This window comes from Mustelus asterias, chromosome 28 (assembly GCF_964213995.1).
Source record: "Mustelus asterias chromosome 28, sMusAst1.hap1.1, whole genome shotgun sequence".
Classification (NCBI taxonomy): domain Eukaryota; kingdom Metazoa; phylum Chordata; class Chondrichthyes; order Carcharhiniformes; family Triakidae; genus Mustelus; species Mustelus asterias.
Genome location: NC_135828.1, coordinates 28,494,748 through 28,521,844, shown reverse-complemented (window position 1 = coordinate 28,521,844; position 27,097 = coordinate 28,494,748). Strand labels below are relative to the sequence as shown.

The window sequence follows — 27,097 nt, the reverse complement described above, 5'->3', positions numbered from 1 at the left end:
CACTGCACCAATTGGATTTTCCTGCAAGTAGCTGATCCCAGTCTACTTTGAGTGCAGGGCCATCTATTTATCAGCTGCAGCTCAGCCTTCAACACCGTTATTCCTACAAAATGCATCTCCAAACTCCACGGCCTGGGGCTTGGCTCCTCCCCCCCATGACTGGACCCTGAAATTCCATACCCGCAGACCACAATGCGTAAGGATAGGCAACAACACTTCCTCCACGATCATCCTCGACATAGGTGCCCCACAAGGCTGTGTTCTCAGCCCCCTACCGTACTCCTTATACACCTGTGACTGTGCGGCCAAATTCCCCTCCAATTCGATTTTCAAGTTTGCTGACGACACCACCGTAGTGGGTTGGATCTCAAACAATGACGAGACAGAGTACAGGAATGGGATAGAGAATCTGGTGAACTGGTGCGGCAACAATAATCTCTCAACAAAACAAAGGAGATTGTCATCGACTTCAGGAAGCGTAAAGGAGAACATGCCCGTCAATGGGGACGAAGTAGAAAGAGTCGAGAGCTTCAAGTTTTTAGGTGTCCAGATCACCAACAACCTGCCCTGGTCCCCTCATGCCAACACTATAGTTAAGAAAGCCCACCAACGCCTCTACTTTCTCAGAAGACTAAGGAAATTTGGCATGTCAGCTACGACTCTCACCAACTTTTACAGATGCACCATAGAAAACATTCTTTCTGGTTGTATCACAGCTTGGTATGGCTCCTGCTCTGCCCAAGACCGCAATAAACTGCAAAAGGTTGTGAATGTAGCCCAATCCATCACGCAAACCAGCCTCCCATCCATTGACTCTGTCTACAGTCCCTGTTGCCTCGGCAAAGCAGCCAGCATAATTAAAGACCCCACGCACCCTGGACATTCTCTACTCCACATTTTTGCTTTGGGAAAAAGATACAAAAGTCTGAGGTCACGTACCAACCGACTCAAGAACAGCTTCTTCCCTGATGCTGTCAGACTTTTGAATGGACTTACATAGAACATAGAACATAACAGCGCAGTACAGGCCCTTCAGCCCTCGATGTTGCGCCGACCACTGAAACCAATCTAAAGCCCCTCTAATCTACACTATTCCAATATCATCCATATGTTTATCCAATAACCATTTGAATGCTCTTAATGTTGACGAGTCCAATACTGCTGCAGGCAGGGCATTCCACGCCCTTGCTACTCTCTGAGTGAAGAACCTACCTCTCACATCTGTCCTATATCTCTCACCCCTCAATTTAAAGCTATGTCCCCTCGTGTTAGCCATCACCATCCGAGGAAAAAGGCTCTCACTATCTAATCCTCTGATCATCTTGTATGCCTCTATTAAGTCACCTCTTAACCTTCTTCTCTCTAACGAAAACAACCTCAAGTCCCTCAGCCTTTCCTCATACGATCTTCCCACCATACCAGGCAACATCCTGGTAAATCTCCTCTGCACCCTTTCCAACACTTCCACATCTTTCCTGTCACCAAAGTGCTCACCTACCTCCAAATCTAACACCTGGCCTGGTTCCTGACCCAGCACCAAATCCAATGTGGCCTCGCCTCTTGTTGGTCTATCGACATACTGTGTCAGGAAGCCTTCCTGCACACATTGGACAAAAACTGACCCCTCCAAAGCACTCGAACTATAGCTTTTCCAGTCAATATTTATAAAATTAAAGTCCCCCAGAACTACCCTGTTACTTTCGCTCCTATCCAGAATCATCTTTGCAATCCTTTCCTCTACATCTCTGGAACTTTTCGGAGGTCTATAAAAAACTCCCAACAGGGTGACCTCTCCTTTCCTGTTTCTAACCTCAGCCCAAACTACCTCAGTAGACGAGTCCTCATCAAATGTCCTTTCTGCCACCGTAATACTGTCCTTGACTAACAATGCCACACCTCCCCCTCTTTTACCACCTTCCCTGCACTTACTGAAACATCTAAAACCTGGAACCTGCAACAACCATTCCTGTCCCTGCTCTATCCATGTCTCCGAGATGGCCACAACAACGAAATCCCAGGTACCAACCCATGCTGCAAGTTCACCCACCTTATTCCGGATGCTCCTGGCGTTGAAGTATACACACTTCAAACCACCTTCCTGCCTGCCAGTACACTCCTGCGACCCTGAAACCTCATCCCTTGCATTAAGTTGATCCTTCTCTACACCCTAGCTATGACTGTAACACTACATTCAGAACTCTCTCCTCTCCTTCTCTATGAACAGTATGCTTTGTCTGTATAGCGCGCAAGAAACAATACTTTTCACTGTATGTTAATACATGTGACAATAATAAATCAATTCAAATTGCTCCTATTCTTTCAGATAACCTCAACGCGAGACAGAGGAGCCAGCGTCGACAAAGAGCCCCTCGCAGCAGAGTGGGGCGAGCAGCCACCTCACGTTCAGAGCGCATCTGGCCCGGAGGAATCATTCCCTACGTTATAGGAGGAAACTTCACTGGTCAGTGTGAGTCAGAACGACACAGTCTCACTGTTACTGTCACATTTCCACACTCAGTATCAGTGTTTATAGAATGGAAACACGTTCAACTCCGAGCCCAATGTCAGCACAAATCACAATGACAATGTACTGCAGAGTTTCATAGGGACAGTGTAGAGAGAGCTTTACTCTGTATCTAACCCCGTGCTGTACCTGTCCTGGGAGTGTTTGATGGGGACAGTGTAGAGAGAGCTTTACTCTGTATCTAACCCCGTGCTGTACCTGTCCTGGGAGTGTTTGATGGGGACAGTGTAGAGGGAGCTTTACTCTGTATCTAACCCCGTGCTGTACCTGTCCTGGGAGTGTTTGATGGGGGACAGTGTAGAGGGAGCTTTACTCTGTATCTAACCCCGTGCTGTACCTGTCCTGGGAGTGTTTGATGGGGACAGTGTAGAGGGAGCTTTACTCTGCATCTAACCCTGTGCTGTACCTGTCCTGGGAGAGTTTGATGGGGACAGTATAGAGGGAGCTTTACTCTGCATCTAACCCTGTGCTGTACCTGTCCTGGGAGTGTTTGATGGGGACAGTGTAGAGGGAGCTTTACTCTGTATCTAACCCCATGCTGCACCTGTCCTGGGAGTGTTTGATGGGGACAGTGTAGAGGGAGCTTTACTCTGTATCTAACCCTGTGCTGTACCTGTCCTGGGAGTGTTTGATAGGGACAGTGTAGAGGGAGCTTTACTCTGTATCTAACCCCGTGCTGTACCTGTCCTGGGAGTGTTTGATGGGGACAGTGTATAGAGAGCTTTACTCTGTACCTAACCCTGTGCTGTATCTGTTCAGAGAGTGTTTGATGGGGGCAGTATGGAGGGAGCTTTAGACTATATCTAACCCCATGTTGCATCTGTCCTGGGAGTGTTTGATGGGGACAGTATAGAGGGAGCTTTACTCTGTATCCAACCCCATGCTGCACCTGTCCTGGGAGTGTTTGATGGGGACAGTGTAAAAGGAGCTTTACTCTGTATCTAACCCCGTGCTGTACCTGTCCTGGGAGTGTTTGATGGGGACAGTGCAGACGGAGCTTTATTCTGTATCTAACCCTGTGCTATAGCTGGCCTGGGAGTGTTTAATGGGGACATTGTAGAGGGAACTTTACTCCCTATCTAACCCTCTGCTGTGCCTATCCTGGGAGCTCTAGTCTGTATCTAATCCTGTGCTGTATCTGTCCCGGGAGTGTTTGATGGGGACAGTGTAGAGGGAGCTTTACTCTGTATCTAACCCCGTGCTGTACCTGTCCTGGGAATGTTTGATAGAGTAAGAAGTCTCACAACACCAGGTTAAAGTCCAACATTATTTGGTAGCACAAGCCACTAGCTTTCGGAGCGCTGCTCCTTCGTCAGGTGAGTGGGAGTTCTGTTCACAAACAGGGTATATAAAGACACAAACTCAATTTACAAAATAATGGTTGGAATGCGAGTCTTTACAGGTAATCAAGTCTTAAAGGTACAGACAATGTGAGTGGAGAGAGCGTTAAGCACAGGTTAAAGAGATGTGTATTCTCTCCAGCCAGGACAGTTAGTGAGATTTTGCAAGCCGAGGCAAGTCGTGGGGGTTACAGATAGTGTGACATGAACCCAAGATCCCGGTTGAGGCCATCCTCATGTGTGCGGAACTTGGCTATCAGTTTCTGCTCAGCGACTCTGCGCTGTCGTGTGTCGTGAAGGCTGCCTTGGAGAATGCTTACCTGAAGATCTGAGACCGAATGCCCGTGACCGCTGAAGTGTTCCCTTACAAGAAGAAAACCCTCTTTCCTGGTGATTGTCGAGTGGTGTTCATTCATCCGTTGTCGTAGCGTCTGCATGGTCTCCCCAATGTACCATGCCTCGGGACATCCTTTTCTGCAGCGTATCAGGTAGACAACGTTGACCGAGTTGCAAGTGTATGTACCGTGTACCTGGTAGATGGTGTTCTCACGTGAGATGATGGCATCCGTGTCGATGATCCGATACATCTTGCAGAGATTGCTGTGGCAGGGTTGTGTGGTGTCGTGGTCACTGTTCTCCTGAAGGCTGGGTAGTTTGCTGCAGGTAGTTTGTTTGAGGTTGTGCGGTTGTTTGAAGGCAAGAAGTGGGGGTGTGGGGATGGCCTTGGTGAGGAATTCATCAGGCGAATGAGGCTGCGGGAGTTCTTCCACAAACCCCAAGAGGCCAACAGCGAACACAATGAGACAGCCAATGAACCGGAACTGCCGACTGAGAGATCCGCAGTGCAGTAACCGAAGAGGAAAGAGTCGAATTGGACTCCTCCGGAAGGCCGCTGCCCTTGACTTGACATGTATGTCCAAGCCGTCAGGAGGTGCGTCAACACCAGATTCATCAGCCGCACTCACAAGACAGCCTCGAACATCACCCAAGCACAACGCAACGCCATCCACGCTCTCAAGATCATCCGCAACATTGTCATCAAACCAGCAGACAAAGGAGGGACCATCGTCATACTGAACAGAACGGATTACTGCAAAGAAATGTACTGACAACTGAACAATGAGGAACACTACAGACAGCTACCCACAGATCCGACCAAAGAATACACCCGTTAACTCAACAGACTGATCAAGACTTTTGATCCGGACCTTCAGAGCACCCTCCGTGCTCTCATCCCACGTACTCCCTGCGTTGGAGATCTCTACTGCCTCCCGAAGATACACAAGGCAAACACACCCGGCCATCCCATCGTATCGGGCAATGGGACCCTGTGCGAGAACCTCTCCGGCTACGTTGAGGGCATCCTGAAACCCATTGTACAAAGAATCCCCAGCTTTTGTCGCGACACTACGGACTTCCTACAGAAACTCGGCACACATGGAGCAGTTGAACCAGGAGCACTCCTCGTCACAATGGATGTCTCGACACTCTACACCAGCATCCCCCACGACGATGGCATTGCTGCAACTGCCTCAGTACTCAACGCCAACAACTGCCAATCTCCAGATGCAATTTTACAACTCATCCGCTTCATCCTGGACCACAATGTCTTCACCTTCAACAACCAGTTCTTCATCCAGACACACGGAACAGCCATGGGGACCAAATTCACACCTCAATATGTCAACATCTTCATGCACAGGTTCGAACAAGACTTCTTCACCGCACGGGACCTTCAACCCATGCTATACACTAGATACATCGATGACATTTTCTTCCTTTGGACTCATGGTGAACAATCACTGAAACAACTCTATGATGACATCAACAAGTTCCATCCCACCATCAGACTCACCATGGACTACTCTCCGGAATCGGTTGCATTCTTGGACACACGCATCTCCATTAAGGACGGTCACCTCAGCACCTCACTGTACCGCAAGCCCACGGATAACCTCACGGTGCTCCACTTCTCCAGCTTCCACCCTAAACACGTTAAAGAAGCCATCCCCTACGGACAAGCCCTCCGTATACACAGGATCTGCTCGGATGAGGAGCATCGCAACAGACACCTCCAGACGCTGAAAGATGCCCTCATAAGAACAGGATATGGCACTCGATTCATCGATCGACAGTTTTGATGTGCAACAGCGAAAAACCGCACCGACCTCCTCAGAAGACAAACACGGGACACAGTGGACAGAGTACCCTTCGTCGTCCAGTACTTCCCTGGAGCGGAGAAGCTACGGCATCTTCTCCGGAGCCTTCAACATGTCATTGATGAAGACGAACATCTCGCCAAGGCCATCCCCACACCCCCACTTCTTGCCTTCAAACAACCGCACAACCTCAAACAGACCATTGTCCGCAGCAAACTACCCAGCCTTCAGGAGAACAGTGACCATGACACCACACAACCCTGCCACAGCAACCTCTGCAAGACGTGCCGGATCATCGACACGGATGCCATCATCTCACGTGAGAACACCATCCACACTTGGTACACTTGCAACTCGGCCAACATTGTCTACCTGATACGCTGCAGGAAAGGATGTCCCGAGGCATGGTACATTGGGGAGACCATGCAGACGCTACGACAACGGATGAATGAACACCGCTCGACAATCACCAGGCAAGACTGTTCTCTTCCTGTTGGGGAACACTTCTGCGGTCATGGGAATTCGACCTCTGATCATCAGGTAAGCGTTCTGCAAGGCGGCCTTCACGACACATGACAACGCGGAGTCGCTGAGCAGAGACTGATAGCCAAGTTCCGCACACATGAGGATAGCCTCAACCGGGATCTTGGGTTCATGTCACACTTTTTGTAACCCCCACGACTTGCCTGGGCTTGCAAAATCTCACTAACTGTCCTGGCTGGAGACAATACACATCTCTTTAATCTGTGCTTAACCCTCTCTCTCCACTCACATTGTCTGTACCTTTAAGACTTGATTACCTGTAAAGACTCGCATTCCAACCATTATTCTGTAAATTGAGTTTGTGTCTTTATATGCCCTGTTTGTGAACAGAACTCCCACTCACCTGATGAAGGAGCAGCGCTCCGAAAGCTAGTGGCTTGTGCTGCCAAATAAACCTGTTGGACTTTAACCTGGTGTTGTGAGACTTCTTACTGTGTTTACCCCAGTCCAACGCCGGCATCTCCACATCATGTTTGTTAGGGACAGTGCAGAGGGTGCTTTACTCTGTATCTAACCCCATGCTGTACCTGTCCTGGGAGTGTTTGATAGGGACAGTGTAGAGGGAGCTTTACTCTGTATCTAACCCTGTGCTGTACCTGTCCTGGGAGCGTTTGATGGGGGACAGTGTAGAGAGAGCTTTAATCCGTATCTAACCTTGTGCTGTACCTGTCCTGAGAGTGTTTGATAGGTACAGTGCAGAGGGAGATTTACTCTGTATCTAACCCCGTGCTGTACCTGTCCTGGGAATGTTTGATAGGTACAGTGTAGAGGGAGCTTTACTCTGTATCTAACCCCGTGCTGTACCTGTCCTGGGAGTGTTTGATGGGGGACAGTGTAGAGGGAGATTTACTTTGTATCTAACCCCGTGCTGTACCTGTCCTGGAAGTTCCAGTCCTTCTCGACATACCGACTACTTGTAAAAAATAACTGACCCTTAAAACAATCCCTTGAAAGATATCAATAACATTGTATTGTCAGACTACTGGTGGGACTGGAAGATCGTGCCAGCGGGAACTGAAAGCAGGAGCGGCTGGAAAGCTTGGCGTCAGTGTAATAGTGAGGAGATGAATGGGGTGGATTGTCATTGATTTTTACTGTGAGCTGTTTATGTGATCCCCCCCCCCTCCCCTCCTCCAGCCCTCCTCCTCCTCTAAGTGACCATCTCGTTTGAAATGGTTTAGGAACTCAGAGAGCCATATTTAAACAAGCCATGAGACACTGGGAGAAGTTTACCTGCGTGACATTTGTGGAGAGAACCAGTGAGGAAAGTTTCATTGTCTTCACTTATCGACCCTGTGGGTAAGTGGAGTTGAATTGAAGGATTGGAAGCTCGGATTTAGCAGAGCCTGTTTCAGAGAGATTCTCACTTCGCGGTGATACAGCTCTGCCGAGAGAATGGTAGCAGAGCGCTGATATTCAGTAATCCAGAGAGCGGCACCATTGCTCGGGAGAATGTGTTCAAATTCCATCTCAGCAATTTAAATTTAGTGAGTAATATAAAGGATCAGTAACGGTGACCATGTAACCATTCGATTGTAATCGGGATTCACTGAAGTCCTGGAGGGAAGGATAGTTGCTGTCCTTACTCAGGTCATGATGTGGAGATGCCGGCGTTGGACTGGGGTGGGCACAGTAAGAAGTCTCACAACACCAGGTTAAAGTCCAACAGGTTTATTTGGCATTAGCTTTCGGAGTGTTGCTCCTTCATCAGGTGAGTGAGGACTTGTGTTCACAAACAGGGCATATAAAGACACAAACTCAATTTACACGATAATGGTTGGAATGCGAGTCTTTACAGGTAATCAAGTCTTAAAGGTACAGACAATGTGAGTGGAGAGAGGGTTAAGCACAGGTTAAAGAGATGTGTATTGTCTCCAGACAGGACAGTTAGTGAGATTTTGCAAGCCCAGGCAAGTCGTGGGGGTTACAGATAGTGTGACATGAACCCAAGATCCCGGTTGAGGCCGTCTTCATGTGTGCGGAACTTGGCTATCAGTCTCTGCTCAGCCACTCTGCGTTGTCATGTGTCATGGAGGCCGCCTTGGAGAACGCTTATCCGAAGATCAGCATACTCTTGCGACTCGGCCAATGTTGTCTAGCTGATACAGCGACGGCGCAGAGTCGCTGAGCAGAAACTGATAGCCAAGTTCCGCACACACGAGGATGGCCTCAACCGGGATATTGGGTTCATGTCACAATGTCTGTAACCCCCACAGTTGCCTGGACCTGCCGAGTTTCACTGGCTGTCTTGTCTGGAGACAATACACATCTTTTTAGCCTGTCTTGATGCTCTCTCCACTCACATTGTTTTGTTTCTTAAAGACTTGATTAGCTGTAAGTATTCGCATTCCAACCATTATTCATGTAAATTGAGTCTCTGTCTTTATATGCCCTGTTTGTGAACAGAATTCCCACTCACCTGAAGAAGGGGCTTGGAGCACCGAAAGCTTGTGTGGCTTTTGCTACCAAATAAACCTGTTGGACTTTAACCTGGTGTTGTTAAACTTCTTACTGTGTTTACCCCAGTCCAACGCCGGCATCTCCACATCATAGCTGATACGCTGCAGGAAAGGATGTCCCGAGGCATGGTATATTGGGGAGACCATGCAGACGCTACGACAACGAATGAATGAACACCGCTCGACAATCACCAGGCAGGAGTGTTCCCTTCCAGTCGGGGAACACTTCAGCGGTCACGGGCATTCAGCCTCTGATCTTCGGGTAAGCGTTTTCCGAGGCGGCCTCCACGTCACACGACAACGCAGAATCGCTGAGCAGAGACTGATAGCCAAGTTCCGCACACATGAGGACGGCCTCAACCAGGATCTTGGGTTCATGTCACACTATCTGTAACCCCCACGACTTGCCTGGGCTTGCAAAATCTCACTAACTGTTCTGGCTGGAGACAATACACATCTCTTTAACCTGTGCTTAACCCTCTCTCCACTCACATTGTCTGTACCTTTAAAAGACTTGATTACCTGTAAAGACTCACATTCCAACCATTATCTTGTAAATTGAGTTTGTGTCTTTATATGCCCTGTTTGTGAACACAAGTCCTCACTCACCTGATGAAGGAGCTTGATACTCCGAAAGCTTGTGCTGCCAAGTAAACCTGTTGGACTTTAACCTGGCATTGTGAGACTTCTTACCGTGCTTACTCAGGTCTACAGCACATTCCAGATCCATTTTGTTCTCTGAAATGTCCGAGCAAGCCACTCACTAACGGAGAATTAGGCAATGAATCCGGGCCTTCTATCTGTTCCCGGTTTTGCCATGGATGGGTCTGGCCCATTTCCACTAAGGTGCCGTACCAAAGAATCATAGAATCCCTAAAGGACAGAAAGAGGCCTTTTGGCCCATCGAGTCTGCATCGACAACAATCCCACCCCTATCCCCGTAACCCCATATATGTACCCTGCTCATCCCTCTAACCTACACATCCCAGGACACTAAGGGGCAATTTATCATGGCCAATGCACCTAGCCTGCACATCTTTGGGCTGTGGGAGGAAACCGGAGCACCTAGAAGAAACCCATGCAGACACGGGGAGAATGTGCAAACTCCACACAGACAGTGACCCAAGCCGGGAATCGAACCTGGATTATTGGCGCTGTGAGGCAGCAGTGCTAACCACCGTGCCACCCAACTGTACTTTGTGGAGAACCTTACGCAGAGAAACAGTGGTCTACGCGTAAGGCCCTGAGGGAAAGGAGATGCTGGATCCTATGGGACGGTTCCCTGGGCAGATTGTCAGAGTCAGTTGGCAGAATGCCTCATCACCGATCCAGCACCAAGACCTAGCCTGGCTGGTCGTGAGAAGCCCCTCACTCACCTTCACATCCTTCCCGCCCACCCGGAATCTCACCCCGTCTGCAGACAGCCCCTGAGGCACCTGTGGTGGAAGGAGACTGTTCACCTCTTCTGGAATGTTCCTTTGCAAAGCAGTTTGCCGAGGTGCCCCCTGAGCAGCTCCGTATCATGGTGGGACTCTACGGGCTGTTTCCAGGGACGCACACCAAGACAAGCAAGAGGATCGGATTCTCCGACCTCATCTGTGGCCGGGATTCTCCAGTCCCGCTGCCGCGAATGGAGATTTGGCTGGGCACCAAATTCTCCGTTCCCGCTGGTAGTGGCGGCAGGGCTGGAACGGCCAGAGAATTCCGGCCATCGGCGGCAGCTGGAGGTTCAGCCAATCGGTGAAAGGGAAACTTTGGACAATCCGAAACTTCCTGATTTTCCAGTGTAAGGAATTGAACTCGACCACGTGTGGCAGACTGGCACATTCCGAGGTCCAGGACGACGTGCTGAGGGACACACTAAAACTCAGGCCCCATACTGGAAAGGCGCAATGGGGAAAGGTCATTATTACAATCAACCTGCGTTGAGTGCATTGAGTGGCTGGAAACTCTAAATCCCTTCAGGCAATATCTTTGTATTGGAATGTATATTAGAAATATGATAATATAATAATACTGACAATAGTATTATAATAATAATATAAATATATATAATGTATATTAGAAGTATATAATATAAATATAATATATAACGTGTATTAGAAATATATAATAATAATTATAACAATAATATTATAATAATATAAATATAATATATAATGTATATTAGAAATATACAATTGCACTTGTGTTGAGGCATCTCAGAGTGCCAGTCCATTTTCATTCATTCATGGGACATGGGCGTCACTGGCTGGCCAGCATTTATAAGACGAACATCTCGCCAAGGCCATCCCCACACTCCCACTTCTTGCCTTCAAACAACCGCACAACCTCAAACAGACCATTGTCCGCAGCAAACTACCCAGCCTTCAGGAGAACAGTGACCATGACACCACACAACCCTGCCACAGCAACCTCTGCAAGACGTGCCGGATCATCGACACAGATGCCATCATCTCACGTGAGAACACCATCCACCAGGTACACGGTACATACTCTTGCAATTCGGCCAACGTTGTCTACCTGATACGCTGCAAGAAAGGATGTCCCGAGGCATGGTACATTGGGGAAACTATGCAGACGCTGCGACAACGGATGAATGAACACCGCTCGACAATCACCAGGCAAGACTGTTCTCTTCCTGTTGGGGAGCACTTCAGCGGTCACGGGCATTCGGCCTCTGATATTCGGGTAAGCGTTCTCCAAGGCGGCCTTCGCGACACACGACAGCGCAGAGTCGCTGAGCAGAAACTGATAGCCAAGTTCCGCACACACGAGGACGGCCTCAACCGGGATATTGGGTTCATGTCACACTATTTGTAACTCCCACAGTTGCGTGGACCTGCAGAGTTTCACTGGTTGTCTTGTCTGGAGACAATACACATCTTTTTAGCCTGTCTTGATGATCTCTCCATTCACATTGTTTTGTTTCTTAAAGACTTGATTAGTTGTAAGTATTCGCATTCCAACCATTATTCATGTAAATTGAGTCTGTGTCTTTATATGCTCTGTTTGTGAACAGAATTCCCACTCACCTGAAGAAGGGGCTTAGAGCTCCGAAAGCTTGTGTGGCTTTTGCTACCAAATAAACCTGTTGGACTTTAACCTGGTGTTGTTAAACTTCTTACAGCATTTATTGCCCATCCTTACTTGCCTGAGGGCAGTTGAGTCACCCACATTGCTGTGGCTCTGGAGTGCCATGTAGTAAGAAGTCTCACAACACCAGGTTCATGTCCAACAGGTCTATTTGGCAGCAAAAGCCACTAGCTTTCGGAGCGCTGCTCCTTCATCAGGTAGGTGGGAGTTCTGTTCACAAACGGGGCGTATAAAGACACAAACTCAATTTACAAGATAATGATTGGAACGCGAGTCTTTTCAGGTAATCAAGTCTTAAAGGTACAGACAATGTGAGTGGAGAGAGGGTTAAGCACAGGTTAAATATATATTATATACCTGGTGGTGTGAGACTTCTTACTGTGTTTACCCCAGTCCAACGCCGGCATCTCCACATCATGACATGTAGGCCAGGTGAGGATGGCAGATTTCCTTCCCAAAAGGACATTAGTGGGTTTTTCTGACAATCAACAATGGTTTCATGGTCATCAGTAGATTCTTAACTCCAGATATTTTTTATTGAATTCAAATTCCACCAGCTGCCATGGCAGGATTCGAACCCGGGTCCCAAGAACATGAGCTGAGATTCTGGATTAATAGTCTAGTGACAATACCACTAGGCCATCGCTTCCCTCCTATGTTACAGCAGTAACCACATTTCAGAAGTATTGCATTGATTGTAAAGCACATCCTGTCAGTGTGAAAATCACTATTTGAATTCAGATGGGGCTGTCATTTTCAGTGGGGTAGATTTCGGGGAGGATGGAGGGTTGTAGAGACGCACTCAGCTTGTGTGTGTGTGTGTGTGTAAGTATTGTTTCACAAGCTGACTGGAACTCCTCTGACTGCTGTCCAGGTGCTGCTCATATGTAGGGCGCAGAGGGAGTGGACCCCAAGCCATCTCCATCGGCAAAAACTGTGACAAGTTTGGGATCGTGGTTCATGAGTTGGGACACGTGATCGGGTTCTGGCATGAGCACACCCGGCCAGACAGAGACACCCACGTCAGCATCATCAGAGAAAACATTCAGCCAGGTAATCCGTCGTATCGTCCCGGAGATTGTGTGCGGAGCTGTCAGTGTTGAGAGGGGTGGGGTGGGGGGGGCACATCTGGACTAGGCATCCCAGAGGGAGCATGACTCAAGATGCTTCAACAGAGAACTGTCATACAACACTCGATCATTTTACTCACCTACGCAAGGAGGGATTTGGACAGGTGAGCAAAAGCTTGGTCAATGGTTTAAAGGAGCACCTTACGGGAGATGAGAGGTGGTGAGAGTTACAGAGGAGATTTCCAGACAGGTTCTCAGCGGCTAAAGGCATGGACGCCACTGGTGGAACGGTTAAAATGGTGGATCTCGGCCTGCCAGAGTTAAAGGAATGTAGAGATTTGGAGGATTGTTTCGGCTGGTTACTGAGTCGCCATTGTCTGCCTGGACCGAGCCCCAAACTCTGCATTCCCCTCTCGACACCCGTCTGTATCACTTTGCCCCTTTGAAACATACCTTCAAATTGAACCCCTTGACCAAGCTTGTGGTCACCTGGCCTAAAATCACCCAATCTGGGTCAGTGTTTCACTTTGTTAATTTATAATGTGGACACCGCTGGCTGTGCCAGCATTTATTGCCCAACTGAGTGGTTTGTTAGGCCATATCAGAGGGCATTTTATCATTGCTGTGACTCTGCAGTCCCTAGTTGCCCCCAAACTGAGTGTCTCGCTCGGCCATTTCAGAGGGCAGAGAGTTGAGAGTCAACCACATTGCTGTGGGTCTGGAGTCAGATGTAGACCAGACCGGGTAAGGATGGCAGATTTCCTTCCCAAAAGGACATTAGTGACCCTGATAGGTTTTTCCAACAATCAACAATGGTTTCATAGTCATTGGTAGATTCTTAATTCCAAATACTTTTTATTGAACTCAAATCTCATTATTTGCTGTGATGGGATTTGAACCTGGGTCCCTGGATTACCAGCCCAGTGACAATACCACCACACCATGGGGTATTTTCTTACATTAAAGAATAGGAGAGAATGAATAGAATCCCAACAGCGCAGAAAGAGGCTATTTGGCCCATCGAGCTTGCACCAACCATCCCGCTCAGGCTCTGTCACCGTAACCTAAGGCATTTACCAAGCTCGCCCCCCTGAAACTAAGCGGCAAATTACCATGGCCAATCAACCTAACCTGCACATCTTTGGAGTGCGGGAGGAAACCGGAGCACCCGGAGGAAACCCGCACAGACACGGGGAGAATGTGCAGACTCCACACAGACAGTGACCCAAGGTTGGAATTGAACCCGGGTCCCTGGCGCTGTGAGGCAGCAGTGCTAACCACTGTGCCACCATGCCACCCCAATATGAGCTCAATTGAGTTTGTCAGACATGACTCACCTTTAACAAATCCCAGTGGACAATCATTTATTGACAATGTTCCTCCACATGGTAATCAATGTCCTACCAATGATACTGGGCCTGGATTGTCTCTCTCTCTCTCTCAGGGTTTATGGAAACACCTGTCCTTGTCGTTTCCTTACGGTGAAACCTGTCCTTTGAAAGGCGGGCAGATTTTGATAACAGTCATTAACATTTTCCTTCTCCAGCAGATCTGAAACAAGAATTATACCCGTGATACATTTCCAACTTGGCCAACATTAGAAATAACCCAGCATGCATTCTGATTTCAGTCAAGCGTACTGGGTCCTCTGTTTTTTTGCCACATTCTGTTCTTTTATTAAGTTCATTCCGGTATCCGTCACCTGCTTTCTTGTCAGGTGTCACCCTGACAGTTCCTAATCTACCGGTCTTACTCCCACTGCCAATTAGCCCTCTCCTGAGCTTTGATTGGCAGTGGCCGGGATTCGCATCCATCCTTGGAACAAAGACCCACCCATGAGAGCTGTCAGCCAATCAGACTGCAGGCACAGCGCTGCAAGTGGTCAGGGGCAGTACTGCGGTGCATTGCTTGGGACTAACTCCTGGGACCTTTGGAAAGGCATGACCAGGGGCTGGGAGGGTAGGGGACCCCTGGGGGGGGGCGGGGGATTCAGGAGGGAGGGGGGTGCGATTGCAATGTTGGGGAAGGAGTTTCCGGAGCTCCAAAGTCCCAGTAGGGGAGGGTGCCCAACTCTGAGGGGGCCTTCAGGGTGAGGTCCCCTTTGCTCCCTCCCCACCTGAGATGAGGAAAAGTTTTACTGTCACTTTGCCACCCGACCCTCACCTCCCCCCCCCCCCCCCCCCCCCCTCCTCCCCAGCCTGAATATTGAGGTTGGGAAAAAGCCCTTAATTGGCCCTTAAGTGGCCTCAATAGGTAAATGGATGGCCTTCCCTCCTGAGGCCTCCCCACCCCCCCACCACTCCACTACTGTGAAATTGTACCTGGGTTTGGACAGGTGGTTTCCCGGGGGAAACCCCTCCTTCAATATTACACTTGCCCCTCCTCAGAACCCCACTTGGGGGCAGGGTGAGTGAAACATTCTGCCCAGTGTGTTTTCATCTTATAGCCCAATCCCAGAACAGATTACTGAATGACCCGATAGCTCCACCCCTATTCCGAGTACAAGGTCAGCCACAGCTGCCCAAATGGGCTCCATCATCCTCTCACTCCATCAACTCAGGTTGCAGCCTGCCTGCCAGCGCCATTTTGAAAGGGTCCTCCCCATAGGTGTCCAAACACAATTGCCTGATTGGAAGGTTGGCCCCTTTTTTAAATATGAAAATCAGGGTCCTGTGAAGTAAATAGCCCCCCTCATTGGCATCATTAGCAGGGACTGGTCAGTCAGCTGGGACCTGGGTGGGGCGGCACAGTAGCACAGTGGTTAGCACTGCTGCTTCACAGCTCCAGGGACCTGGGTTCGATTCCCGGCTCGGGTCTGTGTGGAGTTTGCACATTCTCCTCGTGTCTGTGTGGGTTTCCTCCGGGTGCTCTGGTTTCCTCCCACAGTCCAAAGATGTGCGGGTTAGGTTGATTGGCCATGCTAAAATTGCCCCTTAGTGTCCTGAGATGTGTAGGTTAGAGGATTAGTGGGTAAAATATGTAGGGATATGGTCGGACCTGGGTGGGATTGTGGTCGGTGCAGACTCGATGGGCCGAATGGCCTCTTCCTGTACTGTAGGGTTTCTATGATTACTGAGGGGGAGGGAGGGGCAGGGATGGGAAACAGCGCAGTTCGGAGAGTGGAGCAGGACTGCAGTCAGGAGTCCACCAGAGGATCTGCTCCTGAATATGGAGACGTTAATCTCAGCAGAAGAACAAGAATTTGCATATCCACAGGAGTCAGAGCGTGGGGACAGTGAGGTTTATTTCAGACAGGAACAGCCCCGAGTGCAGTGAGTCTGAACAATTTACATCCAATCCATTTTGGAGCAACACTTGTTTCTGTTTATTATTAATTACCAGGAAAATCTCCTTCACTGATAGTGTATTCCCAAAAATCTCTTAGAATCCATGGAATCCCTACAGTGCAGAAGGAGGCCATTCAGCCCATCAATACTGCACCAACAGTGTATCTTATCCAGGCCCTTTCTCCCACCCTATCCCCATAACTCCATACATTTTCCTTGGCGAATCCCCCTGACCTATGTTTCATCAGAAGTAACTCTTCAAATGCAGATAATAAAAATAGAACAAAACTTACTCCAACTTATAAATCAAAGAAAGGGTTTAATAAAGAAACTTCATTACTCCAAACTTGAGGCCTCGCCCTGGGCCAATCCAAGCTCACCACTGGTTCTTATTTATAATGAGTCAGCTGACTATTACATCATTCTGTAATTGGTTCCATGGTTTACTGGGTCAGCTGACCCTTACACCATGTTGCCATTGGTCACATTACATCCAATACAAAGTTGTTACCGGTTCCATTCTAACAAACTACACATCCTGGGACACTTTCGCCTCTCCCTGGAGATCACATGGTCTGGAATGGGGGGGTGGGGGTGAGTTAATAGGTTGTGATGAACAAAGCATCGTAGCTGTGAGGGACAGCTCGGTGGATAGGATATTGGTATGTAGATAGGCTGGAAAATTGGGCGGGGATCCTGGATTCAGGATTCAATCCTGGACCGGGGAGCGGCGTGGGCTTGGAGGGCCGAAGGGCCTGTTCCTGTGCTGTATTGTTCTTTGTTCTTTGTTCTTTGAGGGGTAATCTCAACTCGACACTGCAAAATTCTGTCTCTTTTTCAGCAGATTGTATTTCTCAAGCTCTCCTCCTCCCTCTCTTTTATCTGCCTCTTCTTCCCAGTCCTTCAATCCTGTCATCTTCCTCCTCTGTGTCTTTCTATCTCTCCACTCCCCACTTGTGCGCTCCCTCGCTCCTTTCTATTGGGAAATTCTCAGAGCCAGGGAGGGGGTGGGGGGCTTTGAGCACGAGTTGGGAGGAACTACCTTCAGAGCTCAGCTTGTCCAAACCCGCTCCTTCTTCCATCTGCCACATTCTCATGGGCTCTTGCTGTGCACTGTGCGTGAAGCGGCTTAATGGACTTTGAACAGGTTTCTGAGGCTGCTTCCCAAAATTATCTCTACAATTTGATTGGTTAGTGAATTATAAGGAGAGGCTGGGACTTTTTTCCCTGGAACGTAGGAGGATGAGGGGTAACCTTACAGAGGTTTATAAAATCATGAGGGGCGTGGATAAGGTGAATAGCCAAGGTCTTTTCCCCAGGATGGGGGAGTCCAAAACCAGGGGGCATAAGGTAAAGGTGAGAGGGGAAAGATTTAAAAGGGACTTGAGAGGCAACCTTTCCACACAGAGGGTGGTGCGTATATGGAATGAGCTGCCAGAGGAGGTGGTAGAGGCGGGTACAATGACAACATTTAAAAGACATTCATGGATGGGAAGGGTTTAGAGGGATATGGGTCAAATTCAGGCAAATGGAACCAGTTCAGTTTAGGAAGGTTGGTTGGCATGGATGGGTTGGGCTGAAGGGCCTGTATATCTCTATGATTCTAGCACCTTTTAATTGTGGGTTTCAATTGGTTCGAGCAGTTGAACAAATTGCTTGTTTCATTTCTTCCTCGTTGACAATGGCCAATATGCTGGCCAATCAGATACTTGCTTTTGTTTTTCTTCATTCGTGTGACATGGGCGTCGCTGGCTGGGCCAGCATTTATTGCCCATCCCTCATTGCCCGAGGGCAGTTGAGAGTCAACCACATTGCTGTGGTTCTGGAGTCACATGTAGGCCAGACCAGGTAAGGACGGCAGATTTCCTTCCCTAAAGGACATTAGCGAACCAGATGGGTTTTTCCAACCATCAGCAATGGTTTCACGGTCATTATTCGATTCTTAATTCCAGATACTTTTTATTGAATTCAAATTCCACCATCTGCCATGGCAGGATTCGAACCCGGGTCCCCAGAACATTAGCTGAGTTTCTGGATTAATCTAGAGATGATACCACTAGGCCATCGCTTCCGACTGTGGTACTGTCCGTTGTGATGCCTTTTGGGATGTGAAACTTAGACTTCAGTCCACAGTGATGCCTCCCCCAGTCGCATATTAATACTGATTGTTGTTGTGCCACAGGGCAGGAGTACAACTTCCTGAAGATGGAACCAGCGGAAGTGAATTCCTTGGGAGAGACATATGACTTTGACAGCATTATGCATTACGCAAGAAACACCTTCTCCAGGTTGGACTTCAAGGTTACGTCGATTTAGTTCTTCACACTTGCTGTAAATGGTAACGAGTTCTCGCAGAATGATCAGTGTCACTGAGCTGGAAGTACTCCCGTTACCGGGAGCTGTTGGCTTGTTTTTGTCTGACATGTTGTTCTCTTCTCTGATCCAATTCCCAGTTTCTCCAGTCTCGGCCGGCCCGTGTGAATTGGATTGAAATTTCAGGATGGAATCCCATTAAAAGAGCCAGATAGTGATAGAGGCTGAGGAATAATGTTCCCCAGGGGTTTGGAGTGTCCGATTTTAGCTGATATTTCAATGCCCGACATTCCGCTTAGCAACCTTCCAATGAGGGTGAAAGCGAGGCTTCTTTTGCCTGTTTCATTGGTTCGGTTATCTGTAAAGGATCCTGTGCCGGTCCCATAGGGAGAACAACTCCTGTCCCTCAATCAACATCACCAAAAACAGATAAACTCATCAGTCTGCTCATTACTGCTTGTGGGATCTTGCTGTGCTGTACCATAAGAAATGGGGACAGGAGGAGGCCATTCAGCCCCTCGAGCCTGCTCCACATTGGTTGATCTGATTCTGGTCTTTCCAGTTAGCACCCTCCCTCCCACCCACTCACCTCCAATAACCCTCCACTCCCGTAGATGAAATCTCTGTCCAACTCAGCCTCGAATATCTTCAATGATTCAGCCCCCACTGCTCTCTGGGAAGAAAATTCCAGATGCTAATGATGGCCTGAGGGAAGAAATTCCTCCTCATCTCTTTCTTAGACCCTTGTTTGAAATATTTCCCTTAGTTTGTTCGTTAATGAGTGACATGCATGGCGTGTCATTCCCTGTGAAACACATTAAGACATTTCTGAGGGAAGGTATAGATTTTATTGTAACAAAGTCCAGGTCTATTCTCATACGAGGTCCACATGTGACGGAGACACTGGAGAGTGGTCAGGCACAGTAACCATGGTAACTTCATGGCTCAAAGTCCATCTGTCCAGTATTAGATCGCAGAGGAAAGAATGGGAATCAACCCAAGGATCTTCCTAAGTGACTCTCAGAGCCATCAGGGACTCAGTGTGGTCCCAGCTCTCCAGGCCGGTGCCCTGTTCCTTCAAATCATTCCAAGTTCCACCTAATTCCATTCCTCTCTGTCTCAGAGCAATGGTCACTCCTCCCAAACCCCTTACAATGGCCACTCCTCCCACACCCCTTACAATGGCCACTCCTCCCACACCCCTTACAATGGTCACTCCTCCCAAACCCCTTACAATGGCCACTCCTCCCAAACCCCTTACAATGGTCACTCCTCCCAAACCCCTTACAATGGTCACTCCTCCCAAACCCCTTACAATGGCCACTCCTCCCAAACCCCTTACAATGGTCACTCCTCCCACACCCCTTACAATGGCCATTCCTCCCACACCCCTTACAATGGCCACTCCTCCCAAACCCCTTAAAATGGTCACTCCTCCCACACCCCTTACAATGGCCACTCCTCCCAAACCCCTTACAATGGTCACTCCTCCCAAACCCCTTACAATGGTCACTCCTCCCAAACCCCTTACAATGGCCACTCCTCCCACACCCCTTACAATGGCCACTCCTCCCACACCCCTTACAATGGTCACTCCTCCCAAACCCCTTACAATGGCCACTCCTCCCAAACCCCTTACAATGGTCACTCCTCCCAAACCCCTTACAATGGTCACTCCTCCCAAACCCCTTACAATGGCCACTCCTCCCAAACCCCTCACAATGGTCACTCCTCCCACACCCCTTACAATGGCCACTCCTCCCAAACCCCTTACAATGGTCACTCCTCCCAAACCCCTTACAATGGTCACTCCTCCCAAACCCCTTACAATGGCCACTCCTCCCAAACCCCTTACAATGACCACTCCTCCCACACCCCTTACTATGATCACTCTTCCGAATAATATTTCCAAGGAATGCAAAATTTGCCAGAGATTGGGAGTAGTGTTTCATTGAATCATGGAAGACCTACAGTGCAGAAGGAAGCCCATTCAGCCCATCGAGTCTGCACCAACAACAATCATGAGATTGCATTATCCCCCATGTATTTGCATCCCCCATGTATCCCCATGTAAATCCCATGTATTTACCCTGCTCGTCTCCCTGACGCTAAGGGGCAATTTTAACATGGCCAATCAACCTAACCCATACATCTTTGGACTGTGGGAGGAAACCGGGGCACCCGGAGGAAACCCACGCAGACACAGGGAGAATGTGCAAACTCCACACAGACAGTGACCCAAGCCGAGAATTGAACCCGGGTCCCTGGCGTTGTGAAGCAGCAGTGCTAACCACTGTGCCACCGTGCCACCCTTTTTCAGTTTGGTTCTACCTGATAGTGAGTAAATCAGCCTGCCCATCAATACTGTCATTAACATCCCTCTATCTGCTGCAGTTACTGTTTTATTTGACAACTAAATTCCTATTTGACTGGTTCAAATGTGTTTGCAATGAGCCCTCCGTTGCTGAGTTGGTCATATTCATGGGCTGCCGCTCTCTCTCTTCATTCCAAAGGGGTGTTTTCTTGGACACTATTCTTCCTCGCAGGGACGAGAATGGAGTGAGACCTCCCATTGGTCAGAGAGTAAGACTGAGCCAAGGAGACATCACCCAAGCCAAGAAACTGTACCGATGTCCAGGTAACCGGCTAAGAATCTGCCTTCGCTTCTCTGAAACCTTTTGAGATTTAATTAGATAAAAATATCATCCATAAATCTTAGTGTCTGTTCAATGTGAGTGTGGCCTGTGTGCCTGTGGACAGCTCACATCCAAACATTGGCCAAATTATTAACCCTAGAAATGGATCAAACACAGCTGGATTAATGTGACTGAGACAATCTAAAATAGGCACGAGTGCGTAAAATGGACGCAAATGCATAAAATAGGTGTGAGTGTGTGAATGGGTGTGAGTGTGTGAATGGAAGTGAATGTGGAAGTGGGTGTGAGTGTGTAAAATGTGTGAGAGTGTGTAAAATGGGTGTGGGCGTGAGTGTGTAAACGGGCATGAGTGTGTAAACGGGTGTGAGTGTGTAAAATGGGTGTGAGTGTGTAAACGGGTGTGTGTGTAAACGGGTGTGTGTGTAAACGGGTGTGTGTGTAAAACGGGTGTGTGTAAACAGGTGTGTGTGTAAAACGGGTGTGAGTGTGTAAACGGGTGTGTGTGTGTAAAACGGGCGTGAGTGTGTAAACAGGTGTGTGTGTAAAACGGGTGTGTGTAAACGGATGTGTGTGTGTAAACGGGTGTGTGTAAAATGGGTGTGAGTGTGTAAATGGGTGTGAGTGTGTAAACAGGCATGAGTCTGTAAATGGGTGTGTGTGTAAACGGGTGTGTGTGTGTAAACAGGCGTGAGTGTGTAAAACGGGTGGATATGGGTGATCAGGAATCGGTTGAGTTCAGTGTGAGGGAAGTGAAGAGCTGTGTAAAATGGGTCGATGAGAGGCGTTCTGCTGATGGTATTTTGTGCTAATTTTATGTAAATTTGGTATGATTGGATTGCCTGGTTACACACCCAGACCCATGAACCGAGCGACAGTGAGAGTGAGGGCTTGCAAACCAGTCTGACCTCACCCAGAATACTAACAGGATCTGATCCCACCTTTCAACAGAGATAGGAGCTCCACTGAGAGTGTGCAGAGAGCAGGGCCAATATTCCGGGAGTATGGACATGTCAAGTGTTTATCAAATACCATCACCAGTGTTCAATCGTCAGCTATAAGTGGCTGTCTGAGGGATCCCCCCCCATTGTTCTTTGCTGCTGTATGTTAAAAATACTTTACCCTTCCTGTTGATTTTTAACATCTCTTCTATCTCACTAACCTCTTATTAGTGAGGTTGAAGAGGTGTGAAAGAGGTATGGAAAATGGGATTAGCGCAGCTTTAGTGGTATTGTGGTGCAGACTCCATGGGCTGTACGACTCTTTGACTGTGTGGGAGGTATTGGGATACAGGCTCCGAACCCCCTGATCCTGGTGTTGGGATACAGGCTCCGAACCCCCTGATCCTGGTGTTGGGATACAGGCTTCGAACCCCCTGATCCTGGTGTTGGGATACAGGCTCCGAACCCCCTGATCCTGGTGTTGGGATACAGGCTTCGAACCCCCTGATCCTGGTGTTGGGATACAGGCTCCGAACCCCCTGATCCTGGTGCTGGGATACAGGCTCCGAACCCCCTGATCCTGGTGTTGGGATACAGGCTCCGAACCCCCTGATCCTGGTGTTGGGATACAGGCTTCGAACCCCCTGATCCTGGTGTTGGGATACAGGCTCCGAACCCCCTGATCCTGGTGTTGGGATACAGGCTTCGAACCCCCTGATCCTGGTGTTGGGATACAGGCTCCGAACCCCCTGATCCTGGTGCTGGGATACAGGCTCCGAACCCCCTGATCCTGGTGTTGGGATACAGGCTCCGAATCCCAGATATGGGACAAGTGCAGGAAAATGGGATAAGCGCGACTTTAGTAGTAGATATTGTTGGTGCAGACTCGATGGGCCGAATGGCCTTTTCTGCGCTGTCGGACTGTATGAGAGAGGGGAGGTTTGCTGATGGAATTCTAGAGTTTAGGGGTCCAGGCAGCTGAAGATTTACTTCCTATGGTGAAACAAAGGACAGATACACCCAAAAGGCCAGAGTCAGAGTGAAGAGAGTGTGCACAGCAAGATCCCATAAACAGCGCTTTGATAATGAGCCAAGTGATCTGTTTTTTGTGATGTTTGTTGAGGGATAAATATTGGCCAGGACGCGAGGGAGAACTCCCCTGCTCCTCTTCAGATCAGTGCCACGAGATCCTTTATACCCACCAAAGCAACACACCTGAAAGACAGCACGTCCGGCAGTGCAGCACTCCCTCAGCACCGCACTGGAGCGGTCAGCCTGGATTTATTTTTGTGGGTTCAAGCTTCGGAATGGGAAGAGTGGGGAGAGAAGTAAAGGCAGAGGGGGTTTAATGCCGGGGGGTGGGTTTGAATTTTATATTGCTTGTGATGAGTTAGCGTCAGAAAGCGGACACATTTCCCGAGTGTGTCTGTGGTAGTTTTCAACAACAATGTGTCCCAGAGACTACGAGCAAGGAGCCAAGTTTGATTCCTTAAAGTTTTTTTTAAAAGTTTATTTATTAGTCACAAGTAAGGCTTACATTAACACTGCAATGAAGTTACTGTGAAAATCCCCTAGTCGCCACACTCCGGCGCCTGTTCAGGTCAATGCACCCTAACCAGCACATCTTTCAGACTGTGGGAGGAAACCGGAGCATCCGGAGGAAACCCACACAGACACGGGGAGAACGTCCAGACTCCACACAGACAGTGACCCAAGCCAGGAATTCGAACCCTGGCGCTATGTGGCAGCAGTGCCAACCACTGTGCCGCCGTGCCGCCCCAATCGAACCCGGGTCCCTGGTGCTGTGAGACAGCAGTGCTAACTCTTGTGCCACCACGCCGCCCCAATCGAACCCGGGTCCCTGGTGCTGTGAGACAGCAGTGCCAACCACTGTGCCGCCGTGCCACCCCAATCGAACCCGGGTCCCTGGTGCTGTGAGACAGCAGTGCTAACTCTCGTGCCACCGTGCCACCCCAATCGAACCCGGGTCCCTGGTGCTGTGAGACAGCAGTGCCAACCACTGTGCCGCCGTGCCGCCCCAATCGAACCCGGGTCCCTGGTGCTGTGAGACAGCAGTGCCAACCACTGTGCCACCGTGCCGCCCCAATCGAACCCGGGTCCCTGGTGCTGTGAGACAGCAGTGCTAACTCTCGTGCCACCGTGCCACCCCAATCGAACCCGGGTCCCTGGTGCTGTGAGACAGCAGTGCCAACCACTGTGCCACCGTGCCGCCCCAATCGAACCCGGGTCCCTGGTGCTGTGAGACAGCAGTGCCAACCACTGTGCCACCGTGCCGCCCCAATCGAACCCGGGTCCCTGGTGCTGTGAGACAGCAGTGCCAACCACTGTGCCACCATGCCGCCCCAATCGAACCCGGGTCCCTGGTGCTGTGAGACAGCAGTGCTAACTCTCGTGCCACCACGCCGCCCCATTCAGTAATGACGGAGAGTCGAATAATGCATAAACATTCCTGTGAGGTCTATCGTAACGGGATCAAATTGAACATAATGGGCCCCGAAAACGTGGTAAAGTCGGGTGTGAGGCCATTAATGCGATCCATGCCCGCGTCCGCGCAGAGCGCCACTTTACCGAAACCCGGGAATGGCGGCGATCCGCTTCACGCCCAAAACGGGCGCAACGGCGATTTAAATGTATTGCATGCATTTAAATTGAATTAATGAACTGCCCGCCCAACTCCATCAGCATTTCCCCCTTTACCCGCGCGTTTGCCAATCCGGAACCGCGCCCTAATGGACCTGCTGAATAATAGTCTGAATCGGGCGCTCCAGCTGCTGAGGAGCGTGTTCCGAGCTTCCAACGGCTCCCTGACTCAGATCAGTGGTGGGGGGGAGGGGGGAAGCGGGTCAGATCATTCTCTGGTTGCGGGGGGAGGGGAGTGAGGCCAGATCGTTGTCTGGTTTGGGGGGGTGGGGGGGGGGGAGAGGAGGAGGTGGGTCAGATGTATCTCTGGTTGGGTGGGGGAGGGCTGGTCGTTGTCGGGTGGGGAAGAGGGAGGCGGGTCAGATGTATCTCTGGTGGGGGGGAGGGGGGGAGGCCCGATCACTCACTGGTGGGGGGGAGGGGGCAGATGGATCTCTGGTGTTGGGGGGCGGGGTCAGATGGATCTCTGGTTGGGGCGCGGGTGGGGGGCAGGGGAGTCAGCTGCCACTCTGCGGGCGATCGGTGGGGGCGGGGAGGGGGGCAGGGGTGGCGATCAGTCTGGGTTGCGGGGGGGTTTGATAAGGGAGACAGTGATGTCTGTGGGTAGTGGGGGGTGGATAAGGGGGACAGTGATGTCTGTGGGTAGTGGGGGTGTTTGATAAGGGAGACAGTGATGTCTGTAGGTAGTGGGGGGTGGAAAAGGGGGACAGTGATGTCTGTGGGTAGTGGGGGGGTGGATAAGGGGGACAGTGATGTGTGTGGGTAATGGGGGGTTGGATAAGGGGGACAGTGATGTGTGTGGGTAATGGGGGGTTGGATAAGGGGGACAGTGATGTCTGTGGGTAGTGGGGGGGTGGATAAGGGGGACAGTGATGTGTGTGGGTAATGGGGGGTTGGATAAGGGGGACAGTGATGTCTGTGGGTAGTGGGGGGGTGGATAAGGGGGACAGTGATGTGTGTGGGTAATGGGGGGTTGGATAAGGGGGACAGTGATGTATGTGGGGGCCATCGCTCCCGCTTTTCGCTCCCGGGCCGCTTTCTCCGTTTTCTGCGGCCCAGGAGCGATGTGACACGGGCGCGCTTTTTCAAAATTTTTTTCTAACTGAGCATGCGCAGTTCAGAGCGCCGATCGTTTCGGGCGCGATAAGCCCCACCCACAGCGCGATTCAGACCCGCGATTTTTTTTTAGGCTGAGTGTGTATGGGGGGCGCCTGAGAGCAGATTCACAAGTCAGATCCGCATTATGCCCAATTCAGCACTTAGAATGAAAATGGTAAAATCGGGCCCAATGTTTGAGAAGATGAAACACGAAACAGCAACTGTACGAAGACTGAGGTCAGGCTGATCTCTGCTTGATGAAGCAGATTGTCCACTGTTAACATACAACTTTCCTGTGGGTAAAATGACAGATCAGTGGGAGGTGTCCAAACTAATAGAGAAACATTTCTCCCCCTCAATGGATTTCCAGAAGCACTTGATAAGAGACTGCTTTCGAAAGGTGAACCTTGTGGAATTGAAGGAAAATTATTGATCTGTTTAGTAAAAAGCCTGAACAGGATTTGGGATAATGGGTAGCAGAATTTGCCCAGTGTCACCCCATGGGCTCTCTGGAGTCCAGTTGTTATTGTTTTCTTTTTATATATCGGTCTGTGTGAGCGTCACTGTCTTTATTCCCCAACCTTAATTGCCCTTGAGAAGATAGTGGTGAGCTACCTCCTTGAACCGCTACAGTCCATAAGACCATAAGACATAGGAGCAGAGTTAGGCCATTTGGCCCTTCGAGTCTCCTCTGCCATTCAATCACGGCTGATATGATTCTCATCCCCATTCTCCTGCCTTCTCCCTGTAACCCTTTATCCCCTTATTGATCAAGAACCTATCTATCCCTGTCTTGAAGACACTCAATGACCTGGCCTCCACAGCTCTCTGTGGCAATGAGTTCCACAGATTCACCACCCTCTAGCTGAAGAAATTCCTCCTCATCTCAGTTTTAAAGGAGTGTCCCTTCACTCTGAGGTTGTGCCCTCGAGTTCCAGTCTCTCGCACGAGT

The 27,097-nt window shown here is 49.6% G+C and overlaps 1 protein-coding gene across 1 annotated transcript in view; it reads left to right on the top strand.

Moving 5' to 3' along the window:
* Window positions 1-416: 416 nt before the first annotated feature.
* The window catches only part of LOC144480148 (bone morphogenetic protein 1-like), a gene marked incomplete at its 5' end in the record, with an annotated part of 70,414 nt that continues 43,733 nt past the window's right edge, over window positions 417-27,097 (top strand). Inside the window, 6 exons of the mRNA XM_078199292.1 lie at window positions 417-456; window positions 2,342-2,461; window positions 7,748-7,865; window positions 12,996-13,174; window positions 18,661-18,766; window positions 21,305-21,429. Of these exons, the coding sequence (XP_078055418.1) occupies window positions 417-456; window positions 2,342-2,461; window positions 7,748-7,865; window positions 12,996-13,174; window positions 18,661-18,766; window positions 21,305-21,429 (688 nt within the window). The remainder of the gene's footprint in view (window positions 457-2,341; window positions 2,462-7,747; window positions 7,866-12,995; window positions 13,175-18,660; window positions 18,767-21,304; window positions 21,430-27,097) is intronic.